At 43.2% G+C, this 18185-nt stretch overlaps 1 protein-coding gene across 6 annotated transcripts in view; it reads left to right on the top strand.

Annotated features, from left to right (window-relative positions):
- The first annotated feature begins 669 nt into the window (after positions 1-669).
- The window catches only part of FARP2 (FERM, ARH/RhoGEF and pleckstrin domain protein 2), a 72335-nt gene continuing 54819 nt past the window's right edge, over positions 670-18185 (top strand). For all 6 annotated transcript variants that reach the window (XM_015637792.2, XM_015637791.2, XM_033516782.1 and 3 more), the window contains exons 1-2: positions 670-724; positions 5521-5744. In XM_015637792.2, the coding sequence (XP_015493278.1) occupies positions 5541-5744 (204 nt within the window). In that variant the 5' untranslated portion in view covers positions 670-724; positions 5521-5540. The remainder of the gene's footprint in view (positions 725-5520; positions 5745-18185) is intronic.

Genomic DNA, 18185 nt, shown 5'->3' with positions numbered 1-18185 from the left:
TCCTCTTGTCTGTGTCAGCGAAGGATGGGCTCGCTGGCTGGGGAGTGAGGAGGATGATGCTGCTTTTGTGGTCTTCAGCTCCTTTGGCCAGCAGCACTGCCTGATACCTCTGTGCAGCACCCACAGTTTCTCCTATTCTGTAGCGCTGAGTCTGTTTCTAACCCCATTTAAAATTTATACGTGAAAAATTTAACTAAGTGGAGACCTAAAATGTTCATTACTTGGCCTGGGGCTGGTTGCTTGCTGGCTGCCATCCCCAAGAGCAGTGTTTCACTGAGCAAATGAGGTCTGTGGAGTGTGCGTGATGGATGTTTGGGGTGTGCACTGGGGGATTCCATGTGCCTCCTTTTTGGGCTGCAGGCCTTGTGCAGCAGCCTGTAAACCGGCTGCCCTTCAGCTTCGTTTGGAAATAGTATTTTAGATCCTTCCCCGGGCTGGAAAACCACACCGCGGGTTTCACTTTGGTATAAAATAATCCTCTGAGCTCGGCGGAGCCGGCCGGGCGGTGGGGCAGCAGGAGGGATCGCTCTGTGTCTCGCTCCCTGTGAAGAAGCTCGGTGCGCGGAGCAAAGGCCCCGCGGGCCCGCCCCGGGCCCCGTTACCCGCCCGCAGGGTGGGACCGGCCCGGCCCGGCCCCGCTGCCCACTGGCGGCGGGCGGGGCGGGGCGGGGCGGTTCGGGGCCGGTGTGAGCGCGGGCGGCGGCGGAGCGGGCCCGGCCTGGAGGTGAGCGCGGGGCGGTGGCTCCGGGGCCGAAGTGGCGGCCGGAGCGCCGGGAGCGGGTGCGGGTGCGGGGAGGGGGCTGGAGCGGCGCCCCCCGGACTGGGGGCTCGGTCTGCCCCGCCTGCGCGACCGCGCCTCCGCCGCTGCCGGGCGGTGCGGCCCCCGGCCGGGCGCTCGTGTGGGAGCCGCGCCGGGGAAGGGATCGCGGTCTGCGGCTCGCGCTCTCTTGGCCCCGGGACGAGGGCTCCGGCTCGCCGAAGTTTCCCGGCGGCTGGCGGGGCCTCCGGAGCGCCTTCCTCGGGGTTCAGAGAGCGCCTTCATTGGGGCCTGCCGTAGGTCGGGCCTGGGCGGCTTGGCCACTGCCCTCTCGGGCTGGGAGTGTGTGAGCACCTGCGGCCTGGCACAGCCCGTTCCCTGAATCCGCCTCCATGCGAGGAACCTGGCCAGAGAAGCGCTCCTGAAGCGCCGCTCACCTGGCAGGGACCGGCTGCGGACATTCCCCGCTGTCCCCGCCCATCCAGCCCCTTCAAGCCAGCCGTGTGGCCGTGCAGCTCTGCAGGGGAGAACCATGAAACCCTTCCAGGCCGTAAGGAGCAACGGTGGTCGTAGGGCAGAGTGAGGTCGCAGGGGGACAAGTTGCTCCCTCTCACAGCTGGGCCCTCGGAATCTTCATCCCTCTTCATTGCGGTGGTGTATTCCTGGTGCATCATTTGTTGTTAGCTCAGTGTTGCAATGCTAAGGAGTGGCTATGGCTTAGTGAGAAAGTTAAAAAAGGAAAGTTTGCTTTTTTGTACTTCCTTGCTGCTCTGTATGTAGTGATCTTTTCCCTTGGAAGGTGGGGACCACTTGGCAACTGGGAAACTGGCTTCACTTCAGATCTGCCTTCTGCATGGGTGAGGGATGGAACACAGATCCTGCCACTGTCCAAAAGACACCGTGCTCAGAGAAGCTCCTTTGAAAGCTGCTGATATCATCCAACTGGGCAAAGCTAGATTGAATGGGGTTCAAAGTAAACTGGTCTAGTGGAAGGTGTCCCCACCCATGCAAGGGATTAGAACATGTTTGCCTTTAAGGCCCCTTCAAACCCAAAGCACTTGATGTTTCTATGATCTTGCATATCCTCAGGTGTAAGGTGCCTTTCCAGATTTGCTGGTAGCTGAGAATGCTGTCTTGCTTCTGGAGAATAAGTCTATTCCATCCATGTAGAAGATGAAACTCATGGTGACTTAAAGGCTATTTCAAAAAGTACCTGGTACAAAAAGTAAAAAAAAAAAAGAAAAGATTATATACAGCTACCCAAATATTTTAAATTTTGTTTTGCTCCTTCATTTTGGACTGAGAGCAACACTCATTCAGTCACTGTGCTTCAGTGACCAGATTTAGCTTTACTGCCTGGTCCTGGTTTGTAAGAAATTATCAGGATAAGCACAAGGTGCAAGCAAGTTCAGGGAGAGGCAATGCAAGGAACATTTTTTTTTTTCCCAGAACACCAATGTTGTGGTAATATTACATTTTAGTTTTGCATTGTTGAGACCTTGTTGTGGCTCACCCATGGCAGGAGGCTCTCGGTGTAGTGGGACTCTGTGATCTGCCTGTAGAAATTCTGTGTTCTTGGGGCTTGCAGCCTGTCTATAGTTCATTTTCCTCCTCTTCCCATGTAGTCAGCCCCTTGGACTGAAGTATTTCCTAAACCACAATGTTATGGTTTTTTGTTCAGAAATGCCATATGTAGTCAGAGTACTTAAAATATGATATGTAACTCTGGTGACAAAACTGGAAATAGTGCTCAGCTTGGTTAGCCCTCCTCACACATTGGGTGTTGAAGTCAATGGGAACAGACCAGACTGTTTGGGGGGTTGTTAATAGTTGTGATGGCATTATGGGGTGCCTTGGGAGGGAACAGGATGTGGCATGGGGGAGATGCTCCCAGCAGGCACAGCAGGCCACTGCTCTCCTGGAGCAGAGCTTCTTGCTTCTGCACATCATATGCTCTGCCTAGTGCTTGTTTCATCTTTAAATCTGAATATTGGCTGGAATAAATATTTTTAGGAACATGTCATCAGTAGGACACAAGGTCAAGCCCCACTGAGTTCACTTTTCTGGTTAACAACTGTGGGGAAGGACTTTGACATGTGCAGTTTCTGTTTGATACGACTTTGGTCTCTCCTGGCTGGTGACCAAAGCTAGAGAAATACCCAGGAGCTCCTCATGAGTCTGGCCTTGGGTGGCCTGCCTGCCTTGCCTTGGGGAAGCAGCTGGCTCCAGCTGGAGGGGAGGCTGCTGAAGTCTCTGCTGCAGGGCTGTTCCTTGTGCTGCCTTGGCTGCTGCTGCTTGCATTTTTTTCCTTTTGAGTAACTGCTCTGTGTGTCTCTTCCAGGAGCTGTTTATTCAGAGGTGAATGAGCGCTCCTGTAGCACTCTTGTTATAAGAGCATGTGGCTAATAAAGAGCCTCGTGAGGAGTATGGCTGATCATGGGCTGCTCCAGTTGCTCACGGGCTCCTGAATGCCAACAGCAAAAATTCACCATGTGATTACCTGATAAGGGTCACAATATCAAGGGGATACAGATGACCAGATCAAGCTCTGGTTTCTCTTCAGATTAGCAGTTAGAGGTGTAACCTGGGTATCTCTTTCCCTTGAATTTTGTTGTTAGAGTGGTTTTAAAATTCATGACCTGAAATTTTTTCTCCTTGGCTGTGTGGCCACACGTACCAAGAAGTTCAGCCAAAGAATATGCACAAAACACCCCAAGAAAGAAACTTTCTGATTATTTGTCACCCAAAGCTGGGAGGTTGGCACTGCACAATGTGTACCCGCTCTTAAGGTTAAGCTCATCCTTCATGCTGTGTTTGGTTTTGGGCTCCTGCATGTCTAGAGAAGGGCAGTGGAGCTGGGGAAGGGTCTGGAGAACAAGTCAGATGAGGCACAGCTTGGGGGGCTCAGAGAACAGGAGGCTCAAGGGGAACCTTCTTTCTCTCTGTAACTCCCTGACTGGAGGGTGCAGACAAGTAGGGTTTGGGCTCTGCTCCCAGGGAACAAGGGGCAGGACAAGAGGAAATGGCCTCAAGCTGTGGCAGAGGATGTTTAGAATAAATATCAGGGAAAATGTCTTCACTGAAAGGTTTGTCAGGCATTGGAACAGGCTTCCTAGGGCAGTGGTGGAGTCCCCATCCCTGGAATTGTTCAACCGTGTGGGTGGGGCACTTGGGGACATAATTTAGTCGTGGTGTTGGCCCTGCTGGGTTAGGGGTTGGACTTGATGATGTCAGAGACTTTTTCCAGTCGTCATGATTCTGTGATTGTCGCACTTCCTCGTTGCATGTTGCCAGCTGGGAGGCTGGCAGTGTCTCTGGGTGGTCTCAGCTGTGCTGCTTGGGCAGGGCTCTGCAGGGGCTCAGAGGCCACACAAGTCTTGTGGTGGGTGAGATTAGTTGGGCAGGCATCTATCTGCCCTTCTGGGATAAATTTATCTCTACAGGGATCTACAAGTATAAAAATAAAACCCCCAAAATGTTAAAAGGTAGTGGACTGCAAGCTAGGAAGACATTTGACCAGTCTTGATGTGTGTGCATAAACCACCCCCAACTAATTTGTAAGGACACATGAGGCTGGCTTCATTCAAATCCTTGGAGCAGGCTGCCTACCTTCTCTGAGCGCAGAGAGACAAAGGAGTGTTTTCATGAGATGCCTCTATTCTTTTCTGACAAAACACATTTATTACAAAACAATAACCTATCACTCCTTTGGATGTGGAGCCATGTGAAGGCTATCCCACCACAGTACCCACATCCTCTGGACTGCTGAGACACAGTGTGGTGTTTGGGTAATTCACCCAAGGAGCCTCCTGTGTGTTCCCGCTGGGTGCCTTTCACCTTGCTGTCAATACTCGGTGCCAGCAGTGGGCATGGGGCAGAGGCTGTGCTGCATTTGGAGCACACAGGCCTCACCTTCATGTACACCCCACTGTGATTCCCTGTGCAAATATCATCACTGCTCTGGTGGCATGAGAGAGCTGGGCAGAGCTGCATGGGACTTTTTCTCCATGTCAAATGAAATATTTGCTCTGCACAGCTGCCAGCAAGCCGTGACAGCAAGACTCATGCTGTAGGAGTCAGCCTACCTTCACTAGTGTCCATCTCTGTAACTGAGATTTTTGCCCACTGATTTAGACTGGGTGTAGATTTGCTAGTGAGGTGATGAACTGTTTCCTTGTAGCAGTGCCTGATGAAGGCTCTGAGCTGCCAGCAGTTAAGGTTTTGCATGAGTCATCATTTTAGGGATGCAGGAAGTTAATAGTTTTCATTATCTGGGTGTACAGTCAATGGGATGGTTGGGTATCCTGAGAGGTACCTGCCTTATCCTTCTCTGTCCCCAGTGCTCATGCTGCTGGTGGTAGGCAGCAAAACTCATCAGAAACTCAAATATTCAAGTTGGGAGGGCAGAAGGCGCAGGTTTGACTATCCCATTTCTTAACCATTCTTCAGAATTTTTAGTTTTTCTTCCTGCTTCTTCCCAGCTGTTGGATTTTAGCCATTATAGAATGGTTTGGGTTGGAAGGGACCCTAAAGCTCATTTTGTTCCAATCTCTCCCATGGGCAGGGACATCTTCCACTAGACCAGGTTGCTCCAAGCTCTGTCTAAGTTTCATTAACCTTATTACTGATTTTTCTAGTGGAATCAAGAGTGTTAAATAAGGACTTTGTGGTAGTGCTTCAGTGGGTAGTATTTTCATACAGAATGTCTGGAAAATCTTTCAGGCTGTAACCCTAACCATCCATTTTCTTCCATATTTCTACAGACTCTGCTTGCTGTTGGAAGATGGGAGAGATAGAAGGTACATACAGAATTCTGCAGACACCAGGCTCTCGTTTGGGTGCCCAGAAGAGCTCAGGAGTGAGTACCTTGGAGCCAGGACAGAACCTCTTGACTGCCATGGCATCGTCACCTGCCAAAGTGCACGAGCGTGACCTCCCCATCAAAATAAAGATGTTGGACAACACAGTGGAAGTACTTGACATCGAGGTAAGAGATATTTAAACCTGATTCCAAATACACTGAGCCTCTGATAATTTAAAGCTCACAAGGATGTAGCTCTGTAGAGAGCTGGGACATTTTGAGGCACCATCTGAATGAAGATTCCTGTTGGGATTTTACCTGCTTACAAGTAGTGATATCAATTGCATGGCTTGTTTTTTAAAATACTTTAACAGATGTTTTGTATTTTTAAGACTTTAAATACAAGCACATACTGTAAGTAGAGTCTTTATTTGTTTTTTGTTTTGGGGAAACACCAGCCATCTCCTGCCAAAATGTTCTTGCTTCCTGAACCACATGCAGCTTTGTCAGTTTGGCAGCTGGGAGAGCAGAAGAGCTTTGCCTTAGTTACTGATTTATATTAATTATTTTGATGGTTTGTATCCTTTCCAAGTAGACTTGCTCCTGTTTCAAAGTCTTTGCTTGCCAGCACACCTTCAGAAGGATGCACCGAAGCAGTGTCAGTTCAGTGTTTCTGAAAATGTTTATTTAAAAGTATGCTTGGGGAAATCTGCCATAAGACATAGGAGCCACGCACAAATTAGAGAGATTCTGCTTTCAAGTAATTTTTTTTCTTCCAATTTTTGTCACATTTTCAGCATTAACCTCAGAATTTAATTCTAGTTCGTCTGAGATCAATTGTTATCAGATAATCTACATTAGTAGCAAACTGTAATCTGTAATTTATAATTAGCACTTGGAGCCTTGATTTGTTGCATAGACTTTAAAAGGGTTTTTCAAATAGAGTGAAAAAGATATCTGTGGAACTCTGAGGAAATAGTGGATTTGGGGATGTCTTCTACAGATTCTCTCCAGCTGTTCAAGTCTCAGACATGGAATCTGCTCTTTTTTTTTTAAGACTGAGGCCATGCCTGCCACTTGAGTACACAGTGTATGATACTGCAAACCCACCCATCCCTCATGTACTGCATAGAACACAAAAGCCTCTTTTTTCCCCTTTACATTATGTTAGAATATTCTTTTAGAAAATCTGCTGACTTTGGTTCTTTTGGAGTATAATTTTATTTATTTTCCAAGTTGATGTAGATGGTGTTTTTGTGTTTTGATTCAAAGAAGAAAAAAAAAAAAACCAAGCAACACTCTCAGCTCTATAATTTTGAAAGTCAGTGCAAAAGCAGGTTTATGGGGCTTTCAGCTGGTTATGTTGTATGTGTTTCCCATAATTAGGAGTTATCTTAGTTTTTTTTTAACCTGCAAAGCACTCTGATTATGGCAACCACAGAAACACCCAAATTTGGGCACCACCATGCTGCAGCCATAATTAATATTGTGCTGCTTTTCTTTATGAGATCAGTTGGAACTGAAGAACTTAGAAACCTCATGCCTGATGCTGTGAGTGATGAGGAAAAGGGGTCAGTCTTGGGTCAGCTTCAGAGCATTGAGCACAAAATGGACCAGAGTCAGCAGCTGTGACATTACAGTCCACCTAACACTGCTTCCATTGCCTTTCAGTTTTGGCTAAATAAGGTAGCAAATGATAGAAAATGGTCATGAGGTATTAAACTGTGACCCTCTGCCTGATTTCTTTGGTGAGCTGTTGGGATAGCAGGATCTGCTGACTGCTGTTTGTCATGGAAAATGGGAATTTTTCACTTGGGATGGAGGGCAGGAATCAGGAAAAGGCATTATCATTGCTGAATAGGTCGTGTGTGCTAGCACAGTAATTTTTCAAAAAGCAGTTAGAGAAACTGATGGCCAAGCAGCTATCCTAGAAGAGTGGAGGTTCAGACTGCCATGCCACTTGCCCACTTCTCTTTGCTTTGGTAATTTTTGTCACTAAATGTGGAAACAAGGTGTGATGTTATGGGGTTTATGTTTGATTCAGGTCAGCAGTAGTTTGTCAGTGCAGTGGGACACAGCCTTTCCCATGGGGTTTTGGCACTGCCTGCTCAGGGAGATGTAGGTATCACAAAAAGTGGCTTGGGGTTTTCCCACCCCCCATTCAAAATATTTTCTCTTCTATCTGTAAGAACTATGGCAAGTGACTTTTTACTGGGAAAAATGGTGTATCAATGGAAGGACAGACAGACTGTAGGATCAGTGCCTGGAGAGACCCTTCCCTGTGCAGTGTGGTGGGGGAACCTGATGCAGTAGCCCTGTTTATTGCCTCCCTGCCTAAAGTGAGCCAGAGTAGCATTTTTAACCACATGGGATAAACAGAGTAGCCACAGTAACAACTTAATCCATGCAGCTTTGCCTTGTCATCCCTTCCTTTCTCAAAGATGTGTTTAAAACAGTTGCTTTTCTCCAGGCAGGAGTTGATGGTTGCCCATTTGATTTTTCAGCTTGCCAAAGAGCATGAGATGAGACTGACAGAGTGATGTAATGGATGGGGAGAGAACAAAATGGGAAAGGACAGTCTTTTCTTTGTGTTCCTGGTGTACCTGGAACAGTTTGCTAAAAGTTTCACATAGCTGCATCCTACCACCTTTTAAGTTCACTGTCTCTGTCCATTTTCCCCATCTGTTTCATAAGGCTTGATTTCTAAGTAAGAATTTTATTAATTACTAAGAAGGAATTATTCTTTAAAGTATGTTGGGCAGAGCCTTTCTGCAGTGAATCTGATTTGAATGTTAGGGAATGGAGAAATACTCAGTGTTTTCTAGAGTTTATAAAAGCTGAAAATGGGTTATTCATAGTTTCTCCTTTCTCTTCCAAAACAGGAGAATGAAACATATCCATTCAAAGCTAGGCTGCAATATTCATTATTTTAATGAGTTGGTTTCTTTCCCTTTTTACTGCTAGCTTGTTTAGTCAGCTCAAATCTTGCATGATTTTATGGGGTACCTGTCCTCTTTTCCCCAAACTAAGTCTGTCCAAAGGGTGGTTTTGCAGTCTATGAGATAAATGACTGGCAAATTCAATTTAGTTCAGACTGTGGGCACACTACAAAGTAATCAGAGTTTTACAGTAGAAGTTCTGCCAGCTTTCCAGATTTTCTGAAGAGATTAAACTTGGAGGCTTTTGATCAGCACAAAAATGTGGCAGACTCTTATGTAGAAGGGTCTGGGCTGGGCTGAATTCACCAAAATGACATTTAATGGAATTGCTGCCATCATATGATGTTTAATATTTGGTCTATGTGTTGGTCCTTATGTAGGAAATACATGTCATTTGGGAAATTATTTTACATTAATTATGCTCTATGCTATGAGGAAGTGCCCCAGAAAAAAGAAGTTTGCAATATTGCAATTCAGGTTTACTGAATTGTCTGGGGAGTACTTGGTGCTTCTTCAGTGGCATATACTTCCTCTTCTTCTGCTTGGATGGCAAATGAAATCTGGGAGTCTGCCTGCCTGCTCCAGTCTAAGGGAAAATTTAACCTGGAATTTTTTTTCTTTTGTGCTAATCTTTGTTGTGTTGTTTTGAGAACAGGTCTTTTCTTTTTAATTTTTTTTTTAATGTAGTGAAGTGATGATGTTCTGTATCCTTGCCACACTGTCTGAGGTGTCTCTCTCCCTCTGATACTGGTGTACTGCTAGTAGGGAGATGCTCCACTCCACTGCCATTCTTGAGAACAGACTAGTTAGATAAGTTTACACTGTAATTCCCCCCTTTATTTTCTTATTAATTAGTACCCTCTCACTGCTCATCTACTTTGGTGTTCATTGATGTACCTTGCAAAACTATTACATTACTACAAAACCAAAGTGGCTTATTCTATACTAAGCTGAAAATTGATGATTACTCTGATAGTGATACTGTCTTTGCTGGGCACTTCCTTGGCTTAGTGAAATTTATAAATTGCATTAATAAAAGTGCAAAGCTACTCTCCATCCCTATGTTTAGAATGGAATAGAATAACTCTGTTTTTTCTGGTTTCTGTGCAGTTTGCAGTTATCTGTGATTGAAAAGGTGCAGTGAAAGTGACTTCCCCTTGGATGCCCATTGTTTTTGACCTGGCATTGGAGACCCTGAAATCAGGAGCTGGGCTGGGGCTGCAGGAGGTTTTTGGGATGGCAGAGGAAGCAATCTGACTGCAAGATCCTTCCCATGGTTTGGAGAGAGTGTTTCCCACTCATGCACATAAGCAAAATGCTGCTCTAAGTAGCAATGTTTTGTTAGTGTTAGTGCCCCCTAGAACTTTCATGGGGGTGATGCAGAAATTATTTTAGCAGCACTTTTGACTGCTGTTATTGAGCAATTCGAAGTAAGAAATACATGTGTGTTAAAAACTGGGATAGTGCTGTGGGCACTGAAAAGCACTTGCTGTGTGCTGTGAGGAGCGTTGGGTGCCCAGTCCCAGCTCTGGCACTGCCCTTATCTCTCTGCCTTGCTCTGCCTGTGTCTGCTTAGACCTTCCCTTCATGAAAGCTTTTCCCCTCTGTGCTGTGAAAGTATTAACAGCTTAAATATGTGAGGAGTCAAGGGATAGTCTGCTGCTGAATCCTATTAAGTGCTGTGCTGGAGGAATTGAGGTGGTGTTGGTCAGCTCAGTGTTTTTCTTCCCTAGCCAGGAAGAAATAGTCAAAATTCCAGAAAGAATCATAGCCAGATGTTTGTCATTGCTTCGGTTTGAGTCTCCTAAATATGGCAAATAAGCTGCCTTAGGACTTATTTTTATCTGACCTCAGAAGAGAAAGTTAGTAATTCACTATTTTAAATTTGCAATTATTATAGGGTTTAAAAAGAAGGTAACTAAAGCTTTGCATTTTGTGTACCATTTGATTCCACTATATATTTTTTAGGCCTGTTGTGTTTGGAAGCTTGACTTTTTTTGATGCCATGTAGGAATGTGGTATTGGGTGGGAAAGGTGAAACCACAACCATTTTATTAACAGACATTTAGGGTGTGTGTTTTGTTCATTTGAGTGTTTTTAGGTTTTGGGGATTTTTTTAGGAAAAATGTGAACTTAAATTGTATAAGCAAAAGTTATTATTTTACAGGTCTCTTGACCTTACTTGTCATATTTTATGTAAAGAAAATTGAGTTGTACTGCAGTATAGAAAAACCAGTCTGAATATCCCTGTACATAAAGTTGATTATGTGCATATGTCTTAAAACACAGAAACCATTTAGGAAAATGGTGATCAAGTGTTATTACACTCCTTGAAATATTAATGTAGTGGATTGAGTTAATAACAATTTGTATGGATAGGCAGGTTTTCCTTTCTGTTTTCATAATCAAATAATGTAGGATAGTGAAAATCAGCTGAAATCAGTCTTATGCCATTCAGCAGAAATGACTGTAGGAAATGCTGTATTCCACAAAACTACCAAAAACAAGAAGTCCACTGGAAACCTTTTTAACCTTGTTTGGGTGTGGGTGACATTCAAGGTTGGGCCCATATATGGGTAATTCTATAAAATATATGAAGACTGAAAGGGAAGAAAACCCAAAAGAAAACCAAGAATCAACCCACAGGCAGCTAAAGACAGCTACAGAAATTGTGTGGTAAGAGGCAGATCAAAGAAATTTTAGGTTTGTGCCTACTGGAAAAATGGACTTGGAGTTGAGCAAGGATGGTGTGTCATAGAGCTCTCGGGGTTCAGAGCAGCACAGACTTGGGGATGTGCATTTAGCCGAACAGGGTTGCAGAAGCACACCTGTATGTCAGCCCTTTCTCCTTGCAAACAAATTCATGTTTGGAAAGGGCAGCGCTGCCTGCTTGGGTTAGAGAGAGACTGTATGCATTGAATATTTAAAAAGCTGTGCTATGGTGGCAATAACATGAGAGATTTACTGTTCAAGGCTGGAGTGTTGGTTATGGGAGGGGGGTGGGCCTCTCTCTCTGACAGAGTAGTCATTCATTAATAAAAACAAGAATTAGGAAAGGGAAAAAACCACACAGCTTTGTAGAGACTCTATTAAAGCTGTCTGACAAGTCTTAAACTGAAATAATTAAAGAAAAGTGTTGCTATGCCCTCAGGCAGATAGCCTGAAGCCAGTGGTGTAGGAAACTCCTGCTGGCAAGGGGGAAGTTAGAAAAGCTTGGCCTTATCTAATCTGGCCTGTAGGTATTTATTAACCCATCACTATGTTATCAAACCTCTGCTCAAAGTACAGTGGAGAGTGATGTTAGGACAGCTGGTACAATTTCAGTTTTGCACAAAACAAAAGGGAATTTTTGCCTTTTCTGTAAAAATTTGTATTTGTACTCAGTTTGTATTTGTCTTTTGTGGAGTCTGTCATAACTGTCTTCTAGATGTTTTAAACTATTTATTTTGGGCTTCCTCAAAGCAGTGTGTCAGCCTGGAGTAGCCTAACACCTTGCAGGGGAAGTGCAGTACCTGGGTGCTGTAACACCTCTTCTAGGAGAGAAAGCTGGGAGAATTGGGATTGTGCATCCTGGAGAAAGAATTTCTCTGGGGAGACCATATCACAGTCTTTGAGCACCTTAAGGGGCTCCAAGAAAGCTGGAGAGGGACTTGGGACAAGGTTCTGGAGTGACAGGACAAGGGGGAATGGCTGCACACTGCCAGAGGGCAGGGATAGATGGGATATTGGGAAGAAATTGTTCCCTGTGAGGGAGGGCAGGCCCTGGCACAGACTGCCCAGAGAAACTGTGGCTGCCCCATTCTTGGAAGTGTTCCAGGCCAGGTTGGATGGGGCTTGGAGCAACCTGGGATAGTGGAAGGTGTCCCTGCCCCTGGCAGGTGGTGTAGTGATATGGTCTTTCAAGTCACTTCCAATCTAAACCATTCTGTGATTCTATGAAAGCCCAGATCAAATCTGGTGAATGTGGGCATGGATGATGGTTTTGAGGCAAAAGCATAATAAATGGAGAAAGACTTGTAATTTTAGTGAGGTGTTGCTTTTTTGTTCTATGAACAGAGGAAAACAAAGTACTTTCTGTGTTTAAAATGACTTAAAAAAGTAGAGTTTTATGAAATGAAGCTGTGCAAGGTGCCAGAACCACTGACAGCCTGAGTGTGTGGAGTGGCCAGGCCTGTATGAGGGAATGGCTATAGAAAGGTTCAGGGGTTTGTGCAAGTAATGAAGTTCAAGGGGGAAAAAACTCAGATCAGTCTCCCGACTTCCAGTTCCTTCTCTTTAATAGCTTGTGTCAACAGTGGAGGTACTTGGATTTTCTGTTAAGAACCTGAATTTGGGATCAGCTAAGCAGCTTCTCTCTGTGATACTGCCACTGTTGTCACCAATATTAACAAGGAGGAACTCTGGTCCCATCATCCAGCAGTACCTGTGAAACTCTGTCCAAGGATGTGGCCCACAGTGTTAATTTATGCAATTTCTTTCTTCCCCAAGTAACCTACAGCAGTTTTATTCCAAATATTCCCAGTATTTCAGCACAGCACCATTTTTAAAAACTTAGGACCATTTTTTCTCTCTACCTAAGAGATTTTCTACATTTTCCAATCTCTTTTGTGTAATTCCCTCCCTTTTGGGAATGCTTTCCTATGTCAACCAATTGTTGTTTTCCTACTTTCAGGCACAGCACGTCCAGCTGCTCTGGAAAAGCTTGTTTGTTGGGTAGAGCTGGTTCATTGGCAGTGATGTGCTTTGACACTGCCTTAAATGATCCTTTAAATGATTGTAATTTTAAAGCTAGCACTAATTAAATGAGCCAGAGGCTTCCATTTCTAGAATAATTTGTCTGGCTGTGGATTCTGCTAAAAAAACACCAACAAACCCACATCAAAAGCAACCACTGAAATCTTAGGGGAAAAAAAAAAAATCACAGGGAGGGAGTCTCAGAATTGTATTTTTTTTTTCCTAAACAAAAAATGTATTAAACTTCAGTATGGAGTGTAATAATGGAACTTAAATTGGAACTTTTATTTGGATTTGCAGCTTCCATAGTTGAGTAAATAGTATTTCAAGGCTGTGTGGAAATACTGTAACACAATAATTCTTCTTTCTGTAACATAATAACAACTTATTATTAAAAATGAAGAACCTTCAAGAAAGTGCACATTTTGTGATAATGAAGCTGCATCCTGTGCTCTATAAGTTGTTAAATGCTCTGCAGACTATTCTTGATGTGGTTTTAGTAAAGTAACCCGAGTTGGAACCTGTCAGTATAGAAGGGTGGATAAAATAAATGTATTTAAAATACCATTTTCTTCACAAGGAGTTAACAGAAGATTTGAAGCTTGAAGTTATTGTTAAATGTTAAATTATGTTAAATGTTCAGGTGATCGAAATAAAATAGTATTTAAACAATTTGGCTGGGCACATGGAAACAGAGTTGTTACCTGGTCCTTGTTTTTGTGGGGAGTATTTTCATTGGAGTTACTAGTTGCAATCAAAATTTAGAAAACTAGTAAAGTACTTTAAAGAAGGCAGTTGTTTCTTGCTTTTCCAGTCTGCAGATTGAGTACTAGATATGGAACTGTAAGGTCATCTTGTTTCAGCCATGAAAGCACAAAGTTAATGACTGCTAGTCCTTGCCATCTTAGATTATTTCTGTCTTTCTATTAAAGATTCTAATGTCCACCCTGTATTCAGAAATGCAGTTTTGTTTATGTGTGGCATTAATGATGATTATTAACAGGGAGTTTTGAGGGTGTTTTTTCTGTCTCATGCTTCATTTGGACAGAGATCTAACAGATTACAAAAGGGTTGGAGATAAACAGAGCTATAAACTCACCAAAATGTTTGCAAATTTCTGATTAAGAAAGGAAATAACAAGTCTATGTTTAGTTGCAAATTGTCTATATTTTTTTAATTTTCAAAAAAATGAAAAATCACTTTTTTATTAGGAAGACTTCTAAATTGCCCAGAAGCAGAAAAAACAATAAAAATCTGTGTTGAAGTGGCCTTTATCTAAATCAGTTTAGTTTGCCTTGACCATTCACAGGGTGCTCCATGTTGCCTCTGCGTTGGCTGCTTGTGAGTGATGATGTCAAATCTAAACTTCTGCCTCATGCACATCCACTATTAACTAGAGAACTTGATCTCCTGACAGTCACAGATTTTTATGACACAAAAATCCAAGGTGCTGGTGCTTGGGTCCAGTGGCTGCACAAGAGTTTCCATTTCCATTCTATACATCAGCTTTATAATGCTTTTTTTTCCAAACTCTTGACTTTTGGTCTGATTTTCCCTTCCAGCTTATCTGCTGCCAAAAGTGGATTTCTTTTTTGGAAAGCTGGAGCAAGGGCAGCTTGCCAGTTTTGGAAGATGAAAATACTACTCCTTATGAAAATACTGAGGTTTTTTTTGTTTTTAAATTAAAATATGTGGAAGCAGAAAGTTAAGATGTTCTGGAAGACAAGTTTGGGAGATAGAGAGGAGGTGTTGATTTTGATAATACTGAGCTATGGTCTACTGAAAATCCTAGACTATGAGTTTGTTTTTCTCTCTTCCTAAGCTCTGACATTATTGCAGAGGGGGAATCTGCCATGTAGGGAGTGATATTTGAGAAAATAGCAAATAACACATGGCTTGATTCTCCCCCTCTGCTCTGCTCTAGTGAGACCCCATCAGGAAGACAAGGACCTGCTGGAGTGAGTCTGGAGGAGGCCATAGAGCTGCTCCAAGGGCTGGAGCCCTTCTACTCTGGAGCCAGGCTGGGAGAACTGGGGGTGCTCACCTGGAGAGGGTCTAGGGAGACCTTAGAGCCCTTCCAGTGCCTTAAGGGGCTCCAGGAGAGGGACTGTGGACAAGGGATGGAGTGACAGCACAAGGGGGAACTGCTGCACACTGCCAGAGGGCAGGGTTAGATGGGTTAGTGGGGAAAAATTCTTCCCTGTGAGAGAGGTGAGGCCCTGGCACAGTTGCCCAGAGAAACTGTGGCTGCCCCATCCCTGGAAGTGTTCCAGACACCAGGTTGGATGGGGCTTGGAGCAGCCTGGGATAGTGGAAGGTGTCCCTGCCCCTGGCAGGGGGTGGAATGATATGAATTTTAAGGTCCCTTCCTACCCAAACCATCCTGTGATTATATGGTTCTATAAAACAAAAGTAATTGCTGTTACTACTTTTTAAAAAATTATTTCTATTTCTTTCATCTGTCTTAAGCATTCCTAATATTAAATATGTTTATTCTTCTTGCACAGCTCTTGAGGGAAATTTTAAAGCTTGATCTCACTAGAAATCAATTTGAAATAAATCTATTCTACTGAACAGTCTCCTAATGATGACTTGTTAAAATTATCTACAGTACAGGTGGAGCAGGGTTGACAAGGAAAGCTGTTGTTATCAGCCTATTTAGTATTTTTACCCTATTTTTTCTTCCTTTTTTTAAAATGTGGAATAATTCCATAATATCAGTAGTCATTGTCTTGGCAGAAAATAAAGAGTAATTGAGAGGTTTGGAATGCAAAGTATGCCATGTTGTGAATTTGTATTGAAAGCAGGACCTTTATGAAATGCATTCATGCAGCTACTTGCCCTGATGTCAAAATTATAGTAATTTAGAAATTACTTCAAATATTTTGCTTTGTGCTGCTTTTATGCAAATTAAACAATGACATGGAATTGCCCACTATGTTACTTTTATTTCTGTCTACTTCAAAATGCTAATCTCTTTGAAAAGGATGGTTATAAATGTAATAAACAACTTGAGGAACCAAATAGTTCTAGGAGGAATTTTTCCAAAGAATTTGAGGCATAATAATAAAAGACTATGTTCTGTCTCAAGCTTTTGAACCCCATTTTTATTTTAAAATATAATTAATACTGTTCTTTCAAAATGTGATATTTATCTTTTGAAGAATGCAAAATGATACTGAGCTTAAACTGGGGTTTTTCTTTGCTTTTCATTGTAAATGACACCCAAAATTACAGTCGGTAGCCAAAGCAAAATTCCTTTACACTTTAAACATTTGGATGGCACCTTTATAATTTAATCGGTTGCCAAGTACTTCCAGCTTTAACCATCTAAATTTCTTCATCTCCAGATTCTCTTGGAGGAGTGTGGACTTGAGACTGGAAGGAGAGAAGTGCCTGGGATCTGTGCCATACAGCCTCTTTTTTTGGGAGGAATGAAGCAGCTAGATTATCTTCAGGCACGGAATGTGATGGAGCCAAGAGATGTGGCTCAGTTTAAATGGAAGAAAGCTTATTACAATCCAGTTGGGATAATTTTAATGCCTGTATGGAACTATCCCTGCACACAGATTCTTTGATCAGTGCAGCACACAGTTTGGGCTGTAAAACATACCTGATAGTTATCAGGCATCTTTCATGAGTTAATCCAAGTGCATCATTTCTAAAAGAAGGTGGTTGGAACCAGAATCGCTTCTTGTTTCATGAATGAGAACTCAGGGATCTGGGTCACAGCACAGGTTCTGTTCAGAGGCTTCTAAAGGTTTATAGATCTGTCCGTGAAAGGGCAAGATTCATGTCCCATTTTCTGCACATGAGGTTGGTCAGGGTATTGCTACCTCCCCACAAACATTGCTGGCTGAAAAGTGTTTCCTTCTTAGATCTGTGGGTTTTTGGAAAAGGAGGTGTACAGTAACAGATGTGTGGGTATGGACCTTAAAAAATAATGCTCCTACTATATTTGAGGATATTTTCTTCTGTTACTATTTGAAGATTTATGCACAAGTCCATAGCAAGAAATGTGCTTCAATTGGAATTGAAAAATTTAATTTCCAAAATGCTCCAATTTCTCCAGGCGTTTGTGTCACCTATGGCAGAGTCTGTAACCAGCATGGGAAATGTGCAGGAGACAGAAGAGAAGGAATGTAATTTACTGGAGATGTGGCTTGCCATTACCTGTGTAATTCCTTATTTCATTGTCATAATTTAAAACCAGAACCATACCCACAGAGTCTTCTGCAAGCACAGATTTTGGCCAAAGAAGTTTAACTGTATTCTTACCAAGAAAATTCTTATTTGGACATTACAAGACTTGTTCAGAAAAGAGATGAGTTCATGTTCATGTACCATGTCAGCACTCAGCCTGGCATCTCTGTACCATCTGCAGTCACTGAGAACTGGATCATTTCTCCTGACCTGCAGTTGTATTTGGGGGTTTCAGCATTAGTGGCCTGAGCCAGTGTGATACCAAGAAACTTTTTGAACTACTTCTGTTTGCACTAGATGAATTCACCTGTCTGAAGCTGTAGTTGCTCTTACAGGTACCATGGCTGGGGAAAGCCTGAGTGAGAGGTACAAACCCATCTTGTGTCGTTCTCTGTCCCCACTTCTGTGCTTTTCTCTGAGGTTACAGGGTTGGATTCAGTCAGCTTTGCTCACACCATAGCAGATACCAAAGCTATTTCTGATTTCCAGTGCTGCAGGGCTGTCAGACCTTTTCTCTATGAAATTTTGGGAATTTTTTAAAGCAGAGGCATTTGTACAATTCTAAAAACAGCGACAGTTTATATATTTTTCCTATAAGGCAATTACTTTTGAATTTTTTATGCATCTCAGTCATGTGAAACTATTTCCCCAATGTTCACCTTATTTTTTTATCTTTTAAGCTTAAAATAGCACATTCTTGCTCTCAGATATTTTAATTTTCATTGTATTAAATTATTCTAATTCTATCACT

This window comes from Parus major, chromosome 9, assembly GCF_001522545.3.
Source record: "Parus major isolate Abel chromosome 9, Parus_major1.1, whole genome shotgun sequence".
Classification (NCBI taxonomy): Eukaryota; Metazoa; Chordata; class Aves; order Passeriformes; family Paridae; genus Parus; species Parus major.
This window is presented reverse-complemented; position numbering and strand designations above follow the sequence as displayed.